This window comes from Cherax quadricarinatus, chromosome 12, assembly GCF_038502225.1.
Source record: "Cherax quadricarinatus isolate ZL_2023a chromosome 12, ASM3850222v1, whole genome shotgun sequence".
In the NCBI taxonomy this organism is placed as follows: Eukaryota; Metazoa; Arthropoda; class Malacostraca; order Decapoda; family Parastacidae; genus Cherax; species Cherax quadricarinatus.
The window spans coordinates 44047875-44074092 of record NC_091303.1 but is presented as its reverse complement, the minus strand read 5'-3'; the positions used below and the strand labels follow the sequence as shown (position 1 = coordinate 44074092).

The following is a 26218-nucleotide window of genomic DNA, read 5'->3' as shown; positions in this document are numbered from 1 at the left end:
ACATAGAGACCACTCAAAATAACATTAATAATTTTTTGACTCTATGATGATGCTTCATTTAACAAATTCCATGAAACAATTCAATATACAGTATTATTTAGGAAAGGGAGATGAACATCAATCAGAAAGCAAATTCTGAAGTATTAAACTTTCTCAAAATTACTAAACATTACCATGATAAACAATGCCCACTCAAAAACAAAGAAGAAGCATATAACAAAATGGCTCACAAGAAGGCTTACTCAGATCAACTGAAAAGAAACACAATAACATGAAGAGGTACATACTGGCCTTATTTCTAATTAAAAAAAAAAAAAGTAAAGAAATACTGTACTCTGCACTCCCAAGTATTATCAGAAAACTGAAACAATACAACTTTTCCACTAGAATTAATAATTCTAAAGGAGATATAAAACTGCCATTTTCTCTGAATTAGTTGTATTATTTTCCATATGGAATTTTTTTAACATGCTGGCCGTCTCTCATCAAGGCAGGGCGACCCGAAAAAGAAACACTTTCACCATCATTCACACTATCACCGTCTTGCCAGAAGCGCACAAATACAACAGCTTGGATGACACTCTAAACAGCAAATATTCCGAACTCCTCCTTTAAAGTGCAGGCACTGTACTTCCCACCTCCAGGACTCAAGTCCAGCTAACCAGTTTCCCTGAATCCCTTTACAAAATATTACCCTACTCACACTCCGATAGCTCATTAAGTTCCAAAAACTATTCGTCTCCACTCACTCCTATCTAACACACTTACGCATGCCTGCTGTATGTCCAAGCCCCTTGCACAAAAACTCTTTATAACCTCCTCCCTCCCTCCTTTCCTAGGATGATTCCTACCCCTCATTCCCTCCACTATAGATTTATATACCATTCAAGTCATCCTATTTTGCTCTATCCTCTCTAAATGACCAAATCACCTCAACAACCCCTCTTCAGCCTTCTGAATAATACTTTTAGTAACACCGCACCTCCTCCTAATTTCCACACTCCAAATTTTCTGCATAATAATTACACCAAACATTGCCCTCAGACACGAAATCTCCACTGCCTCCAGCATCCTTCTTGCTGCAACATTCACTACCCATGCTTCACACACATATAAGATTGTTGGTACCAGAGTACTCTCACACATTCCCTTCTTTGCCTTTCACCCCTTTGAGAATTCGAGTTCATGAATAGAATATCAACTAGTGTACAAAATAGTATCTATAAACTTACCAGACTACAGTGGACCCCCGGTATTTGATGGCATCGGTATTCGATAAATCCGGTATTCGATGCATTATATCGCAAAAAAATTTCCTCGGTATTCGATTGAAAACCAGGTATTCGATACGATTTGTATGAGACGTGTCCACGTGGCCTGAACTGCCCCATGTGTGCCAGTGTTTACAAGCCAGCCAGTGTGCACGCATCTAAGGATACATTCGGTACATTCCATATTATCCATATTATCACTGTTTGGTGCTTGTTTCTGTAAAATAAGTCACCATGGGCCCCAAGAAAGCTTCTAGTGCCAACCCTTCAAGAAAAAAGTCGCTAATGACTTATGAAATGAAGAAAGAGATAATTACAAAGTACGAAAGTGGAGTGCGTGTGTCGGAGCTGGTTAGGTTGTATAATAAACCCCAATCAACCATCTCTACTATAGTGACCAGGAAAACGGCAATCAAGGAAGCTGTTCTTGTAAAAGGTGCAACTGTGATTATGAAACAGTGACCGCAAGTGTTAGAAAATGCTGAGAGATTGTTACTGGTGTGGATAAATGAAAAACAGATAGCAGGAGATAGCATCTCTCACGCGATCATTTGTGAAAAGGCTAGGCAGTTGCATGACGATTTGGTAAAGAAATTGCCTGCAAATAGTGGTGATGTGAGTGAATTTAAGGCCAGCAAAGGTTGGTTTGAAAGATTTAAGAATCGTAGTGGCATACATAGTGTGATTAGGCATGGTGAGGCTGCCAGTTCGGACCAAAAAGCAGCTGAAAAATATGTGAAAGAATTCAAGGATTACATAGACAGTGAAGGACTGAAACCTGAACAAGTGTTTAATTGCGACGAAACAGGCCTGTTTTGGAAGAAAATGCCAAGCAGGACCTACATTACTGAGGAGGAAAAGGTACTCCCAGGACATAAGCCTATGAAAGACAGGCTTACTCTGTTGATGTGTGCCAATGCTAGTGGTGATTGCAAAGTGAAGCCTTTATTGGTGCATCACTCTGAAACTCCCAGAGTGTTCAGGAAAAACAATGTCCTCAAGGCTAATTTGTGTGTGCTGTGGAGGGCAAACAGTAAGGCATGGGTCGCTAGGGACTTTTTCTATGACTGGTTACACTAAGCATTTGCCCCCAATGTGAAAAATTACCTAACTGAAAAGAAATTAGACCTTAAGTGCCTCCTGGTATTAGACGATGCCCCTGGTCATCCTACAGACTTGTCAGAGCGACTTTCTGGGGACATGAGCTTCATTAAGGTCAAGTTTTTGCCTCCTAATACCACTCCTCTCCTGCAGCCCATGGACCAGCAGGTCATTTCCAACTTCAAGAAACTGTACACAAAAGCTATGTTTCAAAAGTGCTTTATAGTGACCACAGAAACTCAACTGACTCTAAAAGAGTTTTGGAAAGATCACTTTAATATCCTCAATTGTGTAAACCTTATAGGTAAGGCTTGGGAGGGAGTGACTAAGAGGACCTTGAACTCTGCTTGGAAAAAACTGTGGCCAGAATGTGTAGACAAAAGGGATTTTGAAGGATTTGAGGCTAACCCTGAGAATCCTATGCCAGTTGAGGAATCCATTGTGGCATTGGGAAAGTCCTTGGGGTTGGAGGTTAGTGGGGAGGATGTGGAAGAGTTGGTGGAGGAGGACAGTGAAGAACTAACCACTGATGAGCTGCTAGATCATCTTCAACAGCAAGAGGCCAGACCTGAGGAAACTGCTTCGGAGGAGGGGATAGAGAAATTGAAGAAGTTGCCTACTTCAAAGATTAAGGAAATGTGTGCAGTGTGGCTTAAAGTGCAAACCTTTTTTGATGACAATCACCCTAACACAGCTATTGCAAGCCGTGCTGGTGACTATTACACTAACAATGTTGTGAAACACTTTAGGGATGTCATAAAGGAACGGGAGGTACAGGCCACTATGGACAGATATGTTGTGCGACAGAAATCCAGTGACTCTGAAGCTGGTCCTAGTGGCATTAAAAGAAGAAGGGAAGTAACCCCGGAAAAGGACTTGCTACCTCAAGTCCTAATGGAAGGGGATTCCCCTTCTAAACACTAACACCTCTCCCCTCCTCTCATCCCATCAATCATCACCAGATCTTCATTAAAGGTAAGTGTCAATTATTTTATTGTTATTATTCTATTGCATTAAACTTAATATTCCATGTAGTAAAATTTTTTTTTTCATACTTTTGGGTGTCTTGCACGGATTAATTTGATTTCCATTATTTCTTATGAGGAAAATTGATTCGGTTTTCGATATTATCGGTATTCGATGAGCTCTCAGGAACGGATTAATATCAAATACCGGGGGTCCACTGTATAACCTAACTAATCTTTTCTCATAATCGTGTACAATGATATGCCCTTGTAGTCTCAAGTTAGGCTTAAGCTTGCCCATAAAGCTCTGCATAACTATGAACTTTCAACATACAATCAAGTGTCATCATCCATTTCCGTATAAACAAAATATGTTAAAATAAACTTTTGCTTGTATTTATTTGGAGAAAAGTTCCCAAATTCTAGGATCAAAATTTTTTCAAGAAACAAATGAATAACCTTTACTTAAACAAACGATCCCCCAGTCATCTCAACGACTAATACTGTGAACAAACCTGATAACTTCTTAACTGCAATAAGAACTAATTTTGCAAAAAACAACATTCCTGAAACCTAAACTAACATCAAGAAAGTATAAAAGAATAAAGATTTTATTTCTTTGTAAAGGTTACAATGTGTAATTATAATCTTGGTTTGTTAAATACAAAGAAAGTCACTATCATGCAGGGGCATTTCAGCAGACTAATCAGTAGCTATATGACAGGCAATTATCCTAATTATTTCTACTTGGATCCAACTACCCCTGAAGAAACAGTTCTGACAATAAAGTCACTTAAAAATACTGAGATACCAACAATAATCTATAATAAAACTGCACAAGTATTATCTCCAACTATAGCAATACATTTTAACATGTCATTTGAGGAACAAACTTTTAAAGATGCTCTCAAGAAAGCCAGGATAAGACCCGGCCACAAAGGTGGTTATTCAACTGCTATTAATAGTTACAAACCAATCTCTATTCTTCCTGTACAATAAAAAATATTTGAGAAATTAATACACAAGTAACTATACACCTACCAGACCAAAAAAAAAAAAAAGTAATAATGATGCAATAATAAGAATGCTAAATACAGTTTATTTAGTTCTGTCAAGACATGAGTATCCTACTAGACTCTTCACTAATTTGCTAAAACTTTTGATACCATTGACCGCAGCACTAACAATTAGTGCCCGCAAAAAATCTTTACATGTCCAACACAAAAAAAAACTCTATACACGAGATTTTGGTGCATAAATTTCACTTGTAGTAGGTTGGTAGACAGCAAACACCCAGGGAGGTACTACCGTCCTGCCAAGTGAGTGTGAAACAAAAGCCTGTAATTGTTTTACATGATGGTAGGATTGCTGGTGTCTTTTGTCTGTCTCATAAATATGCAAGATTACAGGTACATCTTGCTACTTCTACTTACACTTAGGTCACACTACACATACATGTACATGTTTATTTATACACACTCATCTGAGTTTTCTTTGATTTTATCTTAATAGTTCTTGGTCTTATTACTTTTCCTTTTATATCCATGGGGAAGTGGAATAAGAATCTTGCCTCCGTAAGCCATGCGTGTTGTAAAAGTCAACTAAAATGCCGGGAACAATGGGCTAGTAACCCCTTTTCCTGTAAAGATTACTAAAAAGAATAATAAGAAGAAAATTGTCTTCTTTCTTTTTTGGGTCACCCTGCCTCGGTGGGAGACGGCCGACTTGTTGAAAAAAAAAAAAAAAAAAAAGAATAAGAAGAAGAAAATTGTCAAAGTGGGAAGTCTGAATGTGCGTGGATGTTGTGCAAATGATAAGAACGAGATGATTGTGGATGTTATGAATGAGAAGAAGCTGGATGTCCTGGCTTTAAGTAAAACAAAGCTCAAGGGGGTGGGAGAGTTTCAGTGGAGAGGAATAAATGGGATTACGTCAGGGGTTTCAAACAGAGTTACAGCTAAAGAAGGAGTAGCAATAATGTTGAAGGATAAGTTATGGCAGGAAAAGAGGGACTATAAATGTATTAATTCAAGAATTATGTGGAGTAAAATAAAGGTTGGATGTGAAAAGTGGGTTATAGTAAGCGTATATGCAGGAGGGGTGTTAATGTTGCAGTTTAGAAACTGTAGTGTAAAGCACCCTTCTGGCAAGACAGTGATGGAGTGAATGATGGTGAAAGTTTTTCTTTTTCGGGCCACCCTGCCTTGGTGGGAATCGGCCAGTGTGATAATAAATATAAAAAAATATGCACCTGGAGAAGAGAGAAGTGTAGAGGAGAGAGAGATTTGGGGAAATGTTGAGTGAAAGCGTGGGGAGTTTTGAACCAAGTGTGAGAGTAATGCTGGTTGGGGATTTCAATGCTAAAGTGGGCAAAAATACTGTGGAGGGAGTAATAGGTAAATTTAGGGTGCCAGGGATAAATGAAAATGGGGAGCCTTTAATTGAGCTATGTGTAGAAAGAGGTTTGGTAATAAGTAATACATATTTTATGAAGAAGAGGATAAAGAAATATACAAGGTATGATATACCACGTAATGACAGTAGTTTGTTAGATTATGTATTGGTGGATAAAAGGTTGATGGGTAGGCTCCAGGATGTACACGTTTATAGAGGGGCAAATGATATATCGGATCGTTATTTAGCTGTAGCTACAGTTAGAGTAAGAAGTAGATGGGAAAAGAGGAAAATGGCAATAACAAGAGGGAGGTGAAAGTGTATAAACTAAGGGAGGAGGAAGTTCAGGTGAGATATGAGCAGCTATTGGCAGAAAGGAGGGCTGGTGCAAGTATGAGTAGTGGGGGTTGAAGAGGGTTGGAATAGTTTTAAAAATCCAGTATTAGAATGTGGGGCAGAAGTTTGTGGTTATAGGAGGGTGGGTACAGGAGGAAAGAGGAGTGATTGGTGGAATGATGAAGTAAAGGGTGTGATAAAAGAGAAAAAGTTAGCTTATGAGAGGTTTTTACAAAGCAGAAGTGTTATAATAAGAGTAGAGTATATGGAGAGTAAAAGAAAGGTGAAGAGAATGGTGAGAGAGAGTGGAAAAGGAGAGCAGATGATAGAGTGGGAGAGGCACTGTCAAGAAATTTTAATGAAAATAAGAAAAAAATTTGGAGTTAAACAAGTTAAGAAAGCCTAGGGAACAAATGGATCTGTCTGTTAAAAACAGAGTAGGGGAGTTAGTAGATGGGGAGATGGAGGTTTTTGGTAGATTCAAAAGTTTATTCTCTATAAGGATTACAATGCCGAGTTTACAGAATTTGGTTATTGTGTGGTCTACATGTAGTAAAATAATAATTACAGAGTGTACCACTAGAACACCTAGCATGGCTAGGCATTTCGGGCAGACTTAGATTAAATCTTAAGTTTAAAATATTACAAAATTATGAGGTAAGTTGGTATTATGGCTAAGCGACTAAATACTAGTTTGTGAGTTTAGCAATGTGAATGCTTTTGTTTTGGCACAATACATAGTTTCAGTATTGGAGTATCACAGGCCAACTTATGACTAGTTAAGATTCATTATTTTAAGATTGAGATTGATATTTCTGTTTATAGTCAAATGGGTGAGTGAGTGTAAGTGTGAACCACCAGGTGGTATTCATGTAATTAGTAGACAGGGTGTATCAGGGAGATAAGATGTTTTCTGATGGTAGTTTTGAAGGTGATGAATGTGACTGCAGTTCTAGAGTTTTCAGGTAGGGTGTTCCAGATTTTAGGGCCTTTGACGTACATTGAATTTTTGTAAAGGTTTAGTCGGACATGGGGAATGTCATAGAGATGTTTGTGTCTGGTGTTATGCCTGTGGGTTCTGTCACAACTATCAAGAAAGCATTTTAGGTCAAGGTTAATATTGGAATTTAAGGTCCTGTAGATGTAGATTGCACAGTAGTAAGTGTGGATGTACTGAACAGGGAGTAAGTTTAGATCTATGAAGAGTGGGGGGGTGGGTGTTGCCAGGGATGGGATTTAATGATTATTCTTACTGCGGCTTTTTGTTGGGTTATTATTGGCTTTAGGTGTGTTGCTGCAGTTGAACCCCAAGCACAGATAGCATAGGTGAGGTATGGATATATAAGTGAATGGTATAGTGTGAGAAGGTCTGTTTGCGGCACGTATCGTATCTTGGAGAGGATCCCAACCGTTTTGGATACTTTTTTGGTTATGTGTTGGATATGGGTGCTGAAATTCAGGTTGTTGTCGAGGTATAGGCCTAGGAATTTGCCCTCATTATGTCTGGCAATTAGTGTGTTGTCGATCTTAATGTTAATTTGCGCATCTCCTGCTCTGCTACCAAACATGATGTAGTAGGTTTTGTCAGTGTTAAGCCTAAGTTTATTGGCTGTCATCCAAGTCGATATTTTGATCAGCTCCTCATTAACAATGGTGTTGAGGGTGGCAAGATTAGGGTGAGAGATGACATAAGTCGTGTCGTCAGCAAAGAGAATAGGGTTCAGGTGTTGAGATACATTTGGAAGATCATTGATGTATATGAGGAAGAGCAGGGGACCAAGGACACTTCCCTGTGGAACTCCAGTATCAAGTGGCCATGTTGTTGATGCTGTGTCTTTAATGGTGACATACTGATACCTATTAGTAAGGTAAGATTCGAAATATGCAAGCGCATGGCCTCTTATACCATAATGGTCAAGTTTGTGGAGTAGGATGCCGTGGTCTACTGTGTCAAAAGCTTTTCTTAGGTCAATAAAAATTCCTAATGGATATTCCTTATTTTCCAATGCTGTGTAAAGCAGATCTAGCATTTTTATGATTGCATCGTTAGTGCTTTTATTTTTCCTGAATCCAAATTGGCAGGGGTTGAGTATGTTTTGTGCCGTTATAAATGAATATAGTCTCCTGTGCACGAGTTTCTCAAAGATTTTGGATAGCAATGGTAAGTTTGATATTGGCCTATAGTTGTTTAAATCTGTAGGGTCACCACCTTTATGTATTGGTGTAACCCTTGCCGTCTCGAGTAGTTTCAGGAAGGTGCTAGTTTCTAGTTTCGCTTGTACAATAATGGTGGGACATGAGACAGATTCCTTGAGTTATTTTTAAGTGACTTTATAATATGCAAGCGCATGGCCTCTTATACCATAATGGTCAAGTTTGTGGAGTAGGATGCAGTGGTCTACTGTGTCAAAAGCTTTTCTTAGGTCAATAAAAATTCCTAATGGATATTCCTTATTTTCCAATGCTGTGTAAAGCAGATCTAGCATTTTTATGATTGCATCGTTAGTGCTCTTATTTTTTCTGAATCCAAATTGGCAGGGGTTGAGTATGTTTTGTGCCGTTATAAATGAATATAGTCTCCTGTGCATGAGTTTCTCAAAGATTTTGGATAGCAATGGTAAGTTTGATATTGGCCTATAGTTGTTTAAATCTGTAGGGTCACCACCTTTATGTATTGGTGTAACCCTTGCCGTCTCGAGTAGTTTCAGGAAGGTGCTAGTTTCTAGTTTCGCTTGTACAATAATGGTGGGACATGAGACAGATTCCCTGAGTTATTTTTAAGTGACTTTATAATCTCAGTGACTTCCGTGGGCTCAGTTGGTGCAAGATAGAAGGAATTTGGGAAATTCCCATCTAGGTAGTCCCCGGCATGGGCATTGGTACATGGGATTTTATTGGCGAGATTAGATCCTATGGTTGAGAAGTAGTCATTTATCTTGTTAGCTGTGTCAGTGGGATGCAGTGGTGTTTCATTAGGTTTAGTTAGGACAATATTCTTGTTTTTTTTCAGTTTGTGGGTCCCTAGAATCTGAGAGAGTGTTTTTCAGGTCTTTTTTATGTCTCCTCTTGTGTCAGTGAATCTACTGGAGTAGTATAGTTGTTTGGCTTTCTTTATTACTTTGGTGAGGACTGATGAATAGTGTTTAAGAATATCATTGTGTATTAAGCCCTGTCTATATTGCTTTTCATATTGGTGTTTCTTATCAATGGATTTCAGAATGGTGCTGGTTAGCCATGGGCAACCAAGCCGTTTGTTTGTGATCTGTTTCGTTTTTATAGGACAATGTTTGTTGTATAGTCTAAGTAATTTGTTAAGAAAAATGTCTGTCCAGTCATCAATACCATTGGCCTTGGAGAATTCTGTAGGCCAGTCAACAGTCTCTAGGTCAGCTGTGAACTTCCTTATTGAGGCCTCATCATGGAGTCTAAATGAAACTTTGTTGTATTCAAGTGGTGGTTTACTAATGTTTGTCAAGAGGATGGTAGGGTAGTGGTCTGTAGTGCTATCTGTGATTATCCCTGATTTAAGGGGGGCTAGTATATTGGTCCATATGTGGTCTATTATGGTTGCACTTGTTTCAGTGAGCCTGGTTGGTTTAGTTACTGTTGGTATGAGAAGTGTGTTGTTCATATTGTTGATGAAATCAGTTACAGGCTGATCATCTAGTAGGCCAAGGTTGATGTTGAAGTCTCCAGCTAAGAGAAGGTGGTGCTTATTCATTTGTCTGTCTGTTATTAGTGCCTTTAATTTCTCACTGAAATTTGGGATGTTTGTGTGGGGTATCCGGTAAATGGCACCGATTGTTATAGGCGTCTTAAGGTTTTTTACAGTAAAATTAGCAAAAATGTATTCTCCATATTCATCACTAAAGCAAGAGGTGCTAATACAAGATAATTGGTTAGAGTAATAGATTGCAATACCACCCCCAACTTGGTATGGTCTGCAGTTGTAGATTGCTGTGTATCCTGGTAGAGGGTAGATATCTATTGTGTCCTGCTTAAGCCAGGTCTCAGTAAGAATAATGCAGGAGAAGGGTGTCTTTAGTGATTCAAGGAGTGCAAGGAGGTCATCATAGTGTTTGCTTAAGGACCTGATGTTGTAGTTAAGTACTGATAGACTTTTAGCATTGTTTAGGATAGTGCTGGTTTGTGATGCTGTGTAGTAAAGGCAGTTACTTTCCAATAGGTTTTGATTGTGTGTCAGATTATGGAGGTTTAGATCAGGGTCAATGTGATCAATCATCTTCTAGGTTTAACCCTTTGACTGTTTCAGGCCCCTTTCTGAAACTGTCATTCTATGTCGCTAAATTTTTTGGGAAAAAAAAAAAACAAAAAAAAAATCTTATGAAATGATAGAGAATCTTTTCCCGATGGTAATGACACCGAAAGTTCGAAATTTGGTCGAAAACTCATGGAATTACGCTCCCACGAAGTTATCAGTCTCAGCGACATATGCGTATCGGCGATTTCGCTGACTTTGAGCCCTATTTTCAGCCAATTCCGTTGTTCCAGTTGACCAAACTCATAGCTATTTCTTTAGAACTCCATTTTATCTATCAGCTGAGTACAAGAAACCTCCCATTTACCAATTTGGACTACCCAATATTGTGGTCAGAAATTGGCAATTTGGCCAATTTCACGCAAACTAAAAAAAGATGCCAATTTCAAAATAGGGTCCAGAATAAACAAGGTAGACATTCTTGGCACTAAAATAACATATCCTCTGTTCATTAGTCACATCTCTAGGCCCCTCTTATATTATTATTGCTTTCTATTTTGATTTTTTATTCATATAAAAAAATACAAAATTTACTGTTATGCAGACTACTGCATTATTGTAAAAATGGTATAAATAATATCAGTGCACTAGTGAAAGAATATTAGACTCCCCAGTTGACGTGTATTGGACGTGTGGTGTGATTTGTTTACTCCTGAACATTGGTAAAAATCGAACATTTCCGCTACTTTGAGCTCAGTTTCAAGGACGTTTTCATCATCAAAGTAATGAAAATAATCTCAATTTCTGTAATATGTTTTCCATTTTATCACCTAAGACCATGAAAACGCAAATACATCGATAAATACTATACGAAAATACACCTCAAAGTCGGCGTTTTAATCCAAAAAAACGATCAGTTTTTTTTTTCTCATTACGCACTGTGTGCTGCAGGAATTTTTTTATGTGGTGCACACTAACCATACAGACCCATTCTCTCACATGTGGGCCTACCAGCTTTCTTCCGCTTGATTTGAAGCCGCTAGAATTACTGAATATACAGTGGACCCCCGGTTAACGATTTTAATCCGTGCAAGAGGGGTAATTGTTATGCGAAATAATCATTATGCGAATGAATTTTCCCCATAAGAAATAATGGAAATAAAATTAATCCGTGCAAGACACCCAAAAGTATGAAAAAAAAAATTTTACCACATGAAATATACATTTTCCCACACACAAAGAGAAGGATACATGCACAATAGTAGAGTAGTACATGCACAGTATATATTGTGCATGTACTAGTCTACTAAATGAAGAATAAATGACACTTACCTTTATTGAAGATGCAGCAATGACTGATGAGACACTGTGTCCTGGGAGTGCCTTTTCCTCCTGAGTACTGTAGGTCCTGTTTGGCATTTTCTTCCAGAACAGGCCTTATCACACTGTGTATGCCACTACGATTCTTAAATCTCTCAAACCAACCTTTGCTGGCTTTAAATTCACCAATATGAGCACTAGTTCCAGGCATTTTTCCCTGTTCACCTGGGTGTTAGTCGACTTGTGTGGGTTGCATCCTGGGAGACAAGATTAAGGACCCCAATGGAAATAAGTTAGACAGTCTTCGATGACACTGACTTTTTTGGGTTATCCTGGGTGGCAAATCCTCTGGGGTTAATTGTTTCTTGGTTTTCTCAATAAGCCACACCAACAACGGTGCTACAGCAGCAGCAGCAGCTGACAGTGCAGCAGCAGCAGCAGCTGACAGTGCAGCAGCAGCAGCAGCTGTACCACCAATAGTAGCGATGGTTGATTGGGGTTTATTATACAACCTGGCCAGCTCGGAGACATGCACTCCACTTTCATACTTATCAATGATCTTTTTCTTCATCTCTATTGTAATTCTCACCCTTATTGCTGTAGGGTTGGCACTAGAAGCTTTCTTGGGGCCCATGGTCACTTATTTTCCAGAAAAAGCACCGAAAACACTGTAATAATACGAAATATTCCGATTGTATGCTTGGATGTTACCGCGGAGGCTGGCTGGTAAACAATGCCACCGGCGGAACATGTGAGCGTGGCTCAGGCCGCACATTGGACGCGTCTCGGACGAAAATCGGTAAGCGGGTTTTTAAGCGGTATGTGAGGCAAAATTTTTGCAATTAAAGTAAGCGGTATGCGAAATAATCGCTATGTGATGCCATCGTTATGCGGGGGTCCACTGTATATACGTCTGAAACACTGGCTCGTAAGACATATATATGTGACCAAAACAGTCAAAGGGTTAAATTATGGTTATTTATATCCTGAGTTGCGTGTTGAGTTCTAGTACTGATATCTGTAGTGGTGGGAAGTTTGGACAAGTATATAGCTAAAGCATTTTGGTTATATAGAGTATAGTCACTAATACACATAATGGAGTTGGTGTTGTCTATGTGTTGTGCTGGAATGAGCTAAAGTACAACTAGGTATAAACTAATAATATAAAAATACAAATTAAAAATAGCACAAGACTCTCACTTGTAATTGCACTAAGGTCTAATACAGTGGACCCTCGACCAACGATGGCATCGATTAACAATAAATCTGACTAGCGATACATTTTAACGCAAAAATTTTGCCTCGACTAGCGCTTAAAAACCCGACCAGCACTATTCGTTCCGTACCATACGCGTCCACTTTGGCCTGAGCGCGCCTCATTTGTCCCTTTGGTGCCAGTGTTTACAAGCCAGCCAGCCACCGCAGTCGCTTCCAAACATACAACTGGAACATTTCATATTATCACAGCCTTTTTAGTGATTGCACCTGCAAAATAAGTCACCATGGGCCCCAAGAAAGCTTCTAGTGCCAACCCTACAGCAAAAAGGGTGAGAATTACTATGGAGATGAAGAAAGAGATCATTGCTCAAGAAATCGTAATGACACGATTGCAAACAAACCATACCCCCGGCCGGGATTGAACCCGCGGTCATAGAGTCTCAAAACTCCAGCCCGTCACGTTAGCCACTAGACCAGCTAGCCACAATAAGATTCATCCAACTAGGTATATTTCTACACCATAGGAAGGTTAGCACAGGCACCACTGTGACCACAAATGCAAGTTTTTACAGCCGAATCTCCAGCTAGCGTGGCCATGACGAACTCTAGCTCAAGTCCCTTCACTGCCGTCAACATGACTCAAGAAATCGTAATGATACGATTGCAAACAAACCATACCCCCGGCCGGGATTGAACCCGCGGTCATAGAGTCTCAAAACTCCAGCCTGTCGCGTTAGCCACTAGACCAGCTAGCCACAATAAGATTCATCCAACTAGGTATATTTCTACACCATAGGAAGGTCAGCACTTGCATTTGTGGTCACAGTGGTGCCTGTGCTAACCTTCCTATGGTGTAGAAATACACCTAGTTGGATGAATCTTATTGTGGCTAGCTGGTCTAGTGGCTAACGCGACGGGCTGGAGTTTTGAGACTCTATGATCGCGGGTTCAATCCCGGCCGGGGGTATGGTTTGCTTGCAATCGTGTCATTATGATTTCTTGAGTCATGCTGACGGCAGTGAAGGGACTTGAGCTAGAGTTCGTCACAGCCACGCTAGCTGGAGATTCGTCTGTAAAAACTTGCATTTGTGGTCACAGTGGTGCCTGTGCTAACCTTCCTATGGTGTAGAAATATACCTAGTTGGATGAATCTTATTGTGGCTAGCTGGTCTAGTGGCTAATGCGACGGGCTGGAGTTTTGAGACTCTATGATCGCGGGTTCAATCCCAGCTGGGGGTATGGTGAGTATGGAGGAGGTGAATGTATTCAGATATTTGGGAGTGGACGTGTCAGCGGATGGGTCTATGAAGGATGAGGTGAATCATAGAATTGATGAGGGGAAAAGAGTGAGTGGTGCACTTAGGAGTCTGTGGAGACAAAGAACTTTGTCCTTGGAGGCAAAGAGGGGAATGTATGAGAGTATAGTTTTACCAACACTCTTATATGGGTGTGAAGCATGGGTGATGAACGTTGCAGCGAGGAGAAGGTTGGAGGCAGTGGATATGTCATGTCTGAGGGCAATGTGTGGTGTGAATATAATGCAGAGAATTCGTAGTTTGGAAGTTAGGAGGAGGTGCGGGATTACCAAAACTGTTGTCCAGAGGGCTGAGGAAGGGTTGTTGAGGTGGCTCGGACATGTAGAGAGAATGGAGCGAAACAGAATGACTTCAAGAGTGTATCAGTCTGTAGTGGAAGGAAGGCGGGGTAGGGGTCAGCCTAGGAAAGGTTGGAGGGAGGGGGTAAAGGAGGTTTTGTGTGCGAGGGGCTTGGACTTCCAGCAGGCGTGCGTGAGCGTGTTTGATAGGAGTGAATGGAGACGAATGGTTTTTAATACTTGACGTGCTGTTGGAGTGTGAGCAAAGTAACATTTATGAAGGGGTTCAGGGAAACCGGCAGGCCGGACTTGAGTCCTGGAGATGGGAAGTACAGTGCCTGCACTCTGAAGGAGGGGTGTTAATGTTGCAGTTTAAAAACTGTAGTGTAAAGCACCCTTCTGGCAAGACAGTGATGGAGTGAATGATGGTGAAAGTTTTTCTTTTTCGGGCCACCCTGCCTTGGTGGGAATCGGCCAGTGTGATAAAAAAAAAATAAAATAAACCAGGAAAAGTGTACAGTAAGGTTATTATTGAAAGAATTAGAGGTAAGACAGAATGTAGAATTGCGGATCAGCAAGGAGATTTTATTGTGGGTAGAAGATGTGTAGATCAAGTGTTTACATTGAAGCATATATGTGAACAGTACAGTGGACCCGCACCTTACAATGGCATTGCGTTATGTTAAATCCACCATACGATACATTTTAATGCAAAAATTTTGCCTCACTTCACGCTAAAAAACTTGCCTCACACAATTCGTCCCGGTCTGGGATGCGTCCCAAGTGTGGCTTGAGCGCGCCTCAGCTGCCCTGTGGGTGCCAGTGTTTACAAGCCAGCCAGTGCGGTCGCATCCTATCCACGCATACAATCGGTCCATTTCATATTATCACAGCATTTTTAGTGATTGTACCTGCAAAATAAGTCACCATGTGCCCCAAGAAACCTTCTAGTGCCAACCGTGTGGTAAAAAAGGTGAAAATTACTATTGAAATGAAGAAAGAGATAATTGCTAAGTACGAAAGTGGAGTGCGTGTCTCGGAGCTGGCCAGGTTGTATACCAAACCTCAATCAATCATCGCTACTATTGTGGCCAACAAAACGGCAATCAAGGAAGCTGTTCTTGCAAAATGTGCAAGTTTGTTTTCGAAACAGAGATCGCAAGTGATAGATGATGTTGAGAGACTGTTGTTGGTGTGGATAAATGAAAAACAGATAGCAGGAGATAGCATCTCTCAAGCGATCATATGTGAAAAGGCTAGGAAGTTGCATGAGGATTTAATTAGAAAAATGCCTGCAAATAGTGGTGATGTGAGTGAATTTAAGGCCAGCAAAGGTTGGTTTGAGAGATTTAAGAATCGTAGTGGCATACATAGTGTGATAAGGCATGGAGAGGCTGGCAGTTCGGACCAAAGAGCGGTTGAAAAATATGTGAAGGAATTCAAGGATTACATAGACAGTGAAGGACTGAAACCTGAACAAGTGTTTAATTGTGACGAAACAGGCCTGTTTTGAAAGAAAATGCCAAACAGGACCTACACTACTAAGGAGGAAAAGGCACTCCCAGGACATAAGCCTATGAAAGACAGGCTTACTCTCTTGATGTATGCTAATGCTAGTGGTGATTGCAAAGTGAAGCCTTTATTGGTTTATCACTCTGAAACTCCCAGAGTGTTCAGGCACAACAATGTCCTCAAGTGTTTGCTGTGGAGGGCAAACACTAAGGCATGGGTCACTATGACTGGGTACACCATGCATTTGCTCCAAATGTGAAAAATTACCTAATGGAAAAGAAATTGGACCTTAAGTGCCTCCTGGTATTAGACAATGCTCCTGGTCATCCTTCAGACTTGGGAGAGCGACTTTCTGGGGACATGAGCTTCATTAAGGTCAAGTTTTTGCCTCCTAATACCACTACTCTCCTGCAGCCCATGGACCAGCAGGTCATTTCAAACTTCAAAAAAACTCTACACAAAGGCTATGTTTCAAAAGTGCTTTCAAGTGACCTCAGACACTCGATTGACTCTAAGAGAGTTTGGAAAGATCACTTTAACATCCTCAATTGTGTAAACCTTATAGGTAAGGCTTGGGAGGGAGTGACTAAGAGGACTGTGAACTCTGCTTGGAAGAAACTGTGGCCAGAATGTGTAAACAAAAGGGATTTTGAAGGATTTGACACTAACCCTGAGAAGCGTATGCCAGTTGTGGAATCAATTGTGGCATTGGGGAAGTCCTTGGAGTTGGAGGTTAGTGGGGAGGATGTGGAAGAGTTGGTGGAGGAGGACAATGAAGAACTACTCACTGATGAGCTGCAAGATCATCTTCAATAGCAAGAGGCCAGACCTGAGGAAACTGCTTCGGAGGAGGGGAGAGAGAAATTGAAGAAGTTGCTTACTTCAAAGATTAAGGAAACGTGTGCAAAGTGGCTTGAAGTGCAAACCTTTATGGATGAAAATCACCCTCACACAGCTATTGCAAGCTGTGCTGGTGACTATTACAATGACAATGTTGTGAACCACTTTAGACAAATCATAAAGGAACGAGAGGTACAGAGCTCTATGGACAGATATGTTGTGCGACAGAGGTCCAGTGACTCTCAAGCTGGTCCTAGTGGCATTGGAAGAAGGGAAGTAGCCCCAGAAAAGGACGTGCTACCTAGTCCTAATGGAAGGGGATTCCCTTTCTAAACATTAACAACTTCCACACTCTCCCCTACTCCCATCCCATCAATCAACACCAGATCTTCAATAAAGGTAAGTGTCAGTTTGTGTGAATTAAAATTAATATTTCATTTGGTAAAAAAAAAAAAATTCATACTTTGTGGTGTCTTGCACGGATTAATTTGATTTCCATTATTTCTTATGGGGAAAATTAATTCACCTTACGATAATTTCGGCATGCGACGAGCTCTCTGGAACGGATTAATATCGTAAGGTGGGAGTCCACTGTATTTAGATAAAGGTAGTGAAGTTTTTATTGCATTTATGGATTTAGAAAAGGCATATGATAGAGTGGATAGAGAAGCAATGTGGCAGATGTTGCAAGTATATGGAATAGTATATGGAATGACTAAAATGATTTACTGTGTAAGAAACCTCCCGTATGAAGATAGACTCAAAGCCTTAAATCTCCACTCTCTGGAGAGGCGTAGAATGAGGGGAGATATCATTGAAGTGTATAAGTGGATGACAGGCATAAACAAGGGAGATATTAATAAAGTACTGAGGGTGTCGAACCAGGTAAGAACCAGGAATAATGGATTTAAGTTGGATAAATTTAGATTTAGAAAGGACATTGGTAAGTACTGGTTTTCTAACAGAGTTGTAGATGCGTGGAACAGTCTTCCCAGTGGAGTGATAGAGGCTAGGACCTTGGGTAGCTTTAAGAAGAGACTGGACAAATATATGAGTGGGAGGGGCTGGGTTTGATTGGTGTCATTGGGTACGGGAGTTATTTCTAGGGAAGCTTTAGGTAGTAGTCGTTTTGATAAGGGCCTGCCTCGCATGGGCCAGTAGGCCTTCTGCAGTGTTCCTCCATTCTTATGTTCTTATGTTACTAAATGCTGTTTAGAGTTTTTATGAGGACAGTGAGGCTCAGGTTAGGGTGTGTAGAAGAAAGGGAGACTACTTTCCGGTAAAAGTAGGTCTTAGACAGGGATGTGTAATGTCACCATGGTTGTTTAATATATTTATAGATGGGGTTGTAAAAGAAGTAAATGCTAGGGTGTTTGGGAGAGGGGTGGGATTAAATTATGGGAATCAAATACAAAATGGGAATTGACACACTTGCTTTTTGCTGATGATACTGTGCTTATGGGAGATTCTAAAGAAAAATTGCAAATGTTAGTGGACAAATTTGGGAGTGTGTGTAAAGGTAGAAAGTTTAAAGTGAACATAGAAAAGAGTAAAGTGATGAGGATATCAAATGATTTAGATAAAGAAAAATTGGATATCAAATTTGGGAGGAGTGTGGAAGAAGTGAATGCTTTCAGATACTTGGGAGTTGACATGTCGGCAGATGGATTTATGATGGATTCAAATTCAAAGTTTTTTCTCTATAAAGATTACAATGTTGAATTTACAGAATTTGGTTGTTGTGTGGTTTACATGTAGTTAACCCTTTCAGGGTCCAAGGCCCAAATCTGGAGTCACGCACCAGTGTCCCAGAATTTAAAAAAAAAAAATTTTGTTATTTTTTCTTATGAAATCATAGAGAATCTTTTTGTGAAGGTAATAAAACAAAAAGTACGAAATTTGGTGGAAAATTGACGAAATTATGCTCTCGCGAATTTTGATGTGTCAGCGATATTTACGAATCGGCGATTTTGCCGACTTTGACTCCCATTTTAGGCCAATTACATTATTCCAATCAACCAAATTCTTAGCTATTTCACTAGTATTACTTCTATTCTATCAATTGAGCACAAGAAATCGCCAAGTCAACTGTTTCAACTACAAAATAAAGTGATCGAAAATTGTTAATTTGGCCAATTTAACACAAAGTTCAAAATATTCCAATTTCAAAATAGCGTCCAGAATGAACAATGTAGGCATTCTTGGCACTAAACTAACATTTCCTCTGTTCATTAGTTATGTTTTGAGGCTTTACAAATAAATTCCATTTTGATTTTTTATTCACATAATGAATTTTTATTCACACCAAAAAATAGAAGATTTACTGTTATGCAATACTGTAATAATTGTATAAATATCATCACCATATTTGTGAATGTATATTAGACCCACCAGCTGACGTGTATTAGACTTGTGAGGTCGTTTGTTTACTCTTGAATATCGGCAAAAATTTAACATTTCCGCTACTTTGAGCTCAGTTTCAAGCCATTTCCAATGCTAAAACCAATCAAAATCATCTCTATTTCTGTAATATGTCTTCCATACTATCAAATGAGACCAAGAAATCGCAAATACAATTATAAAAAATATACGAAAAAACACTGCAAAGTTGCTGTTTTAATCGAAAAATCATGATTTCATTTTTTTTCTCTCATTATACACAGTGTGCTGCAGGATCTGTTTTATGTGGTGCACACATACCACATAGATGTATTCTCTCATATCTAGGCCCAAATGTACCACTCACAGTTTATCAGAGTGAGCTGAGCTCATGGCGTAGATCTACGGTTTGGACCCTGAACGTAAAGCCGTAGATCTACGGGACGGACCCTGAAAGGGTTAAATAATGATTACAGAGTGTACCACTAGAACGCCTAGCATGGCTAGGCATTTCGGGCAGACTTAGTTTAATTCTTTATTTTAAAATATTACAGATGAGGTTAATCATAGAATAGATGGGGAAAAAAGGTGAGTGGTGCATTGAGGTATATGTGGAGACAAAAAACATTATCTATGGAGGCAAAGAAGGGAATGTATTAAAGTAGCATAGTGAGGAGGCAGCTGGAGGCAGTGGAGATGTCCTGTCTAAGGATAATGTGTGGTGTAAATATTATGCAGAAAATTCGGAGTGTGGAAATTAGGAGAAGGTGTGGAGTTAATAAAAGTATTAGTCAGAGGGCTGAAGAGGGGTTGTTGAGGTGGTTTGGTCATTTAGAGAGAATGGATTTAAGTAGAATGACATGGAGAGCATTTAAATCTGTAGGGGAATGAGGGTGGGACAGGGGTCATCCTTGAAAAGGCTGGAAGGAAGGGGTAAGGGAGGTTTTGTGAGCGAGGGGCTTGGACTTCCAGCAGGCGTGCGTGAGCGTGTTCAATAAGAGTGAATGGAGACGAATGGTATTTGGGACCTGATGATCTGTTGGAGTGTGAGCAGGGTAATATTTAGTGAAGGGATTCAGGGAAACCGGTTATTTTTATATAGCCGGACTTGAGTCCTGGAAATGGGAAGTACAATGCCTGCACTCTAAAGGAGGGAGCTCAGGATATTGGCAGTTTGGAGGGATATTGTGTATCTTTATATGTATATGCTTCTAAACTGTTGCATTCTGAGCACCTCTGCAAAAAAAACAGTGATTATGTGTGAGTGAGGTCAAAGTGTTGAATGATGATGAAAGTACAGTGGACCACCGCCTTACGATATTAATCCGTTCCTGAGAGCTCATCGTAAGCGGAAATTATCGTTAGCAAAATTAATTTTCCCCATAAGAAATAATGGAAATCAAATTAATCCGTTCCTGACACCCCAAAGTATGAAAAAAAATTTTACCACATGAAATATTAATTTTAATACACACAAACTGAAGAAGACATGCACAATTACTACTCTACTAAGAATAGAATACATGACACTTACCTTTATTGAAGATCTGGTGATGATTGAAGGGATGGGAGGAGGGGAGTGTGTGGAAGTTATTGTTTAGAAGGAGAATCCCCTTCCATTAGGACTTCAGGTAGCAAGTCCTTTTCCGGGGTTACTTCCCTTCTTTTAATGCCACTAGGACCAGCTTGAGAGTCACTGGACCTTTGTCGCACAACAAATCTGTCCATAGAGCTCTGTACCTCCCGTTCCTTTAAGACTTTCCTAAAATGGGCCATAACACTGTCATTGTACAGGTTGCCAACATGGCTTGCAGTATCCATGTCAGGGAGATTTTCATCCATAAAGGTTTGCAGTTCAACCCCTTTGCACACATTTCCTTAATCTCTTTTTTCAATTCCATACTAATTCTCGCCCTTTTTACCACAGGGATGGCACTAGAAGCTTTCTTGGGGCCCATGGTGACTTATTTTGCAGTTACAAGCACTAAAAACAGTGGGATAATGTGAAATGTACCGAATGTATGTGTAGATGCGACCGCACTGGCTGGCTTGTAAACACTGGTGCTGAGGCCACACATGGGACGCGTCCTGGACGAATCATGTAAGGCGAGTTTTTTATCGTGAGGCGAGGCAAAAATTTTGCATTCAAATGCTTCACATGGCGGATTTAACGTAACGCAAAGTGTTCATAAGGCGGGGGTCCACTGTATTTTCTTTTTGTGGATTTTCTTTCTTTTTGGGTCACCCTGCCTCGGTGGGAGACGGCCGACTTATTAAAAAAAAAAAATTCACTTGCATTTCTGCCATAGGAAAAGTGTGAGGACGTAGTGATGACATAGTCTTGCTCCATTGTTTCCCACCATGCCACGCTTCAGTGCTCTGCCAGGGCTCAGTGAGGAAGGAGGCTTTCTGCGCTGTTCCTCAGTGCCCCTTTTTCCACTCGACCACGAACTTTGCCACACTATATCTCTGCTCCAAGTGGTCAGAATTGGTCAAACTAAACTTTTAATTGCAGAGAAGACCCATGCACTCACCCTATTAGAGCAAGGTATGTCTGTGATATGCGTAGCCACAGACATGAAGGTGACGAGGATGGCAATTGACAACCTCATTTCCACCTGGCTTTTTCTTGAGGTCTGTGGCTGTTATGGCAGGATCTTATAAGACTTCTCTCTTCAGGATCTTTTCTGAGTGAAGAGAAGTCTTTTGAGTGGTACAGTGCCAGGTGGGAGTGAGGCAGCTGCTTTCTTGAGGTTGTCAGTTGCCATCCTCGTCACCTTCAGGTCTGCGGGTACGCGTATCACTGACATGCCTTGCTCTAATAAGGTGAGTGCATGAGTCTTCTCTGCAATTGAAAGTTTAGTCCAACCCATTCTGACCACTTGAAGCAGAGATATAGCGTGGCAAAGTTCATGGTTGAGTGAAAAAAGGGGCACTGGGGAACAATGTAGCAAGCTTCCTTCCTTACCCAGCTCTGGCAGAGCAGTGAAGTGTGGCATGGTGGGGAACAACGAAGCAAGACAGGCTCCAGTACACTACGTCATCACACTTTTCCTATGGCAGAAACACAAGTATGCACCAAAATCTCGTGTACAGTTTTTTTTTGAGTTGGACATGTTAAGATTTTTTGCGGGCACTGTACTTAAAATTAACCACATTGGACTGAGGCCACAATTACTCAATAACAATTACCTCAATAACAGGCAACATCATGTAGCCATAAATGACACCTCAACTAGTACCCAACCCATCAACCCAGGTGTCCCCCAAGGCAGCATTCTGGGCTGCCTTCTTTTCCCCATCTATACCAAAGACATACCTCACCACCCAGTCCATAATCCTCATTGATAAGTTGTCACTGGAGAACAAAACCTGTTGAATTTACCTGGGAGTGGGGGCTTTGCTTTGCATGGCATGGTGAACAAGGAATACTAAACATGGTGTTAGACAATGCACTGCAGTGGCTCCAATTTTCTGTATACTGTGCACACTGACTGTGCAGACCCAGTCTCTCATATGCAGACCTACAGGCCTCCAGTGCCAAATTTGAGGCAGCTAGAATTAATGTGTAGATGTATGTAAATGATGCTGGCATCAATAACGTAGAGCTATGTATGACACACTCAAAGGGCGTGATCGGGAATCACAGAATCAGTAAAAATTATTATTAGTAGGTGGGCCAGGCTATGACAGCCCCAAATAAACAAGGCACAAACATCCCTATAAATTTATAACAATATATGGTAATTTGAACTAATGTTTTATAAAGTTTTTCTTCTTCTCTTTTTTAGTAAATGTCTACAGGAGAAGGGGTTACTAGCCCATTGCTCCCGGCATTTTAGTCGCCTCATACGACACGCATGGCTTACGGAGGAAAGATTCTTTTCCACTTCCCCATGGACAATAGAAGAAATAAAGAACAACAAGAGCTATTTAGAAAAAGGAGAAAAAACCTAGATGTATGTATATATATATGCATGTGCGTGTCTGTGAAGTGTGACCAAACTGTAAGTAGGAGTAGCAAGATATCCCTGTTATCTAGCATGTTTATGAGACAGAAAAGGACACCAGCAATCCTACCATCATGTAAAACAGTTACAGGTTTCTGTTTCACAGTCATCTGGCAGGATGGTAGTACTTCCCTGGGTGGTTGCTGTCTGGCAAGACAGTGATGGAGTGAATGATGGTGAAAGTTTTTCTTTTTTGGGCCACCCTGCCTTGGTGGGAATCGGCCAGTGTGTTAATAAAAATAATTGAACTAATGTAATTTAAATTAAGAAATACTGTAACTCTAATAGTTAAAAAGCATGCACAACAAGCCATAATTGCTTACCTCTAGAACAGGTCCAGAACTTAAGATAGTTTGCTCCACTCCACTACCATGTGAGCCCTTCTGACTCAGCATGGTAAGATGGTGCAGAAGGAAGAGCGTGGACTCGGTTTTCCCGCTTCCACTTTCCCCACTGATGACAATGCACTGGTTGCGCTTCTGCTTTAGCATCAAGTGATAGGCTGCATCAGCTATTGCAAATATATGTGGAGGAAGTTCTCCTAATCGATGATTTTGATACAACTTCACATATTTCGGATTATAAATTGGATAATATTTGAACGGATTGACAGATATAAGGATGGACCCAACATACGTATAAATGTAACCTCTTTGGAATCTCGCACGTAAATTTTCAAGGAGTGTCTGCTCAGTTAAATTAGGTAACTGACACAAATCAGGGTATTCTTTGTCTTTGGGTTGATATAAGAACTTGTAAAAATAATCACGGATTAGTTGTGAATCAAGCTGACTTGGTTCTGCCCACAAAGAATCTGATGAGATCTTCTCTCTCAGGCAAAACCTGTGGAGAAATTTTATTTCAAAATTAGTTTAAACACACTCAGGAAAGGTATTAAAATTATGTGTTCTACTGATAATCACCTAACATACATGACAAGAAATTGTATAAAATTAATAAACTCTACCAGAAAATATGATTTAACAATCAAGGGACTATTCATATACTACTAATATAAAACGAATGCAGAAATATGAATGTTGGATAAATAAAATTACCAATCTAAACTTAGCTTATTCAAAGTTATTTCAAACAAAAGTTACTTTACAATGACAAACTTGAAATTCCACACACCTGTATTCGTGTTGTTCGTTTTCGTCGACATTTTCAGTGACACTAGGCTGGGGCCAAAGCACCTGTAAAGCCACCGGATTCTCCAGTGGCCCCAGCCTCCTCTCCTTACACTCTTGTCCATGAGCATTACCAATGACCTCAGCCAATTCATAGTGTTGGGGATTGGGAAGCCCAAGCCTCTCTACAATACAAATGGTGATTTCTTGAGAGGTGGTCTGTTTGCTGACCTCAATAGAAAGTGCTTCATAATGAGGCGACAATGCCCCAACAAACACCTGCACTATATAACGGCTGTAATCCATCTTCAGAGCTTCAGGACAAAGAGTCTGGATAGTCTCTTAATAACATTTTGTTTCTCACGGGGTATATAAGCGCCATCATCAAGTGGCGTGGAACAGTGTCCGCTCTTGGCATACTTCTTCATTCACTCCTCCAATTATAGCATAAATATAAACACAAACATGTTGTTCAAGTGTTTTTCATCTAGAGTGCACCAACAACCCATCTTTCTGCATTAACACACACAAACACTTCCCTTTGACTGTGAACTTACACTCTAAACACTTCCTTACTGGATACTTCAATATATACAGCATATCATATGTACACATTTTTACATTTTTCTTTAACTGAAAAAAAGATAGAATTCAAAACAAGAATTATTATATGCATTATTAAACCCTATTATTTGCAAAAAAAAAAAAAAACAGTAATTATACATTTTTCAAAATACAAGTTCATTGTTTTCAACTTATTGGTACAAAATATTGTACATTAATGCAGCATCAGGTCATAACTCTGTGTTTATCCATTTCCATATAAGTATTCCCACTTCCATGTTAGTGTTCCCATATACATTTTTCCAACTTCCGTAATATTGTTTCCATGTAGTATGTACAGTAGGGCCCCACTTATATGGCAGGTTAGGTTCCAGGCTACCACCGTAAAGTGGAAATCGCCGTAAAGTGGAACACCTCTTTTTTCCACTTTTAAATGCATACAAATACTAGATAACAAGTTTACACTAATATATATTAAGTTAATAAGTAAATAAGTTTATTCAGGCATTCACGAATGCAGTTATATAGATTATCATACATAGCAACAGATGTGTAAAGTACCTAGGATAACCCAAAAAAGTCAGACAGTATGACTTATTTCCATTGGGGTTAGCAGTAGAACTAGGCATTAAAAAACAATAAAAAAAGTAAAATGCACATATAGTACACTCATTACTTACCTTAAAATATTTGTAGTCTTAATCTAGGGTGATATGAGTAGTATTTATTTTAAGAAATCAAGTGTGGTATGTATGGTAGCCAGCCGGGCTATCATACTAGGCCACCCCATCCACACATAATATTCTATAACATTTAACCCTTAAACTGTCCAAAGGCAGATCTACATTTGCACACGTAGCGCTCCGAACATAGATCTACAGTTTTTTACATTGTTTCTTATGGAGAAAATTAAGGTCGGAGCTCTACACGCACAAACGTAGATCTACGTTTGGACAGTTTAAGGGTTAAGCATCCCAGAGCGATGAATTGCATATACAGTTCACTCATTACTTACCTTAAAATATTTGTAGACTTAACGTAGGGTCAGAGGTGAGTAAACGAGATAAAACAAATAAATGAGAGAGAGAGAATGAGTACATGAGAGAGGACACTCATGGAGTTATGTAAACAAACCAGGCAAACGTGAGTTACGTAAACAAAGTGTACACGTCTGGTTTGTGTACAAGTTACATTGTGTACAAGTTGTCTCTATGTTGATATGGTAGAATAAATAGAGGAACACTCCCATTCTCATGTAACACCATTTTTTAGGAGAAATAACGCTCTGAGTGAAGGCATATGAAAGGAATAATTTTCTACAGTTACGCCCAGTAACACATTTTCTCTTATGTTAGACTAGAGAAA

General features: G+C 39.9%; 1 protein-coding gene across 4 annotated transcripts in view; it reads right to left on the bottom strand.

Annotated features, from left to right (window-relative positions):
• Positions 1 to 26218, bottom strand: part of LOC128686671 (unconventional myosin-IXb) — an 857686-nt gene that overhangs the window by 725445 nt on the left and 106023 nt on the right. For all 4 annotated transcript variants that reach the window (XR_011391908.1, XM_070084324.1, XM_070084325.1 and 1 more), the window contains exons 2-3: positions 24294 to 24922; positions 23483 to 24002 (exon numbers count right to left, since the gene is read on the bottom strand). Coding sequence is in view for 3 of the 4 variants with exons in the window: in XM_070084324.1 (XP_069940425.1) it covers positions 23483 to 24002; positions 24294 to 24595 (822 nt within the window). In the remaining variant the exon portion in view is untranslated. The remainder of the gene's footprint in view (positions 1 to 23482; positions 24003 to 24293; positions 24923 to 26218) is intronic.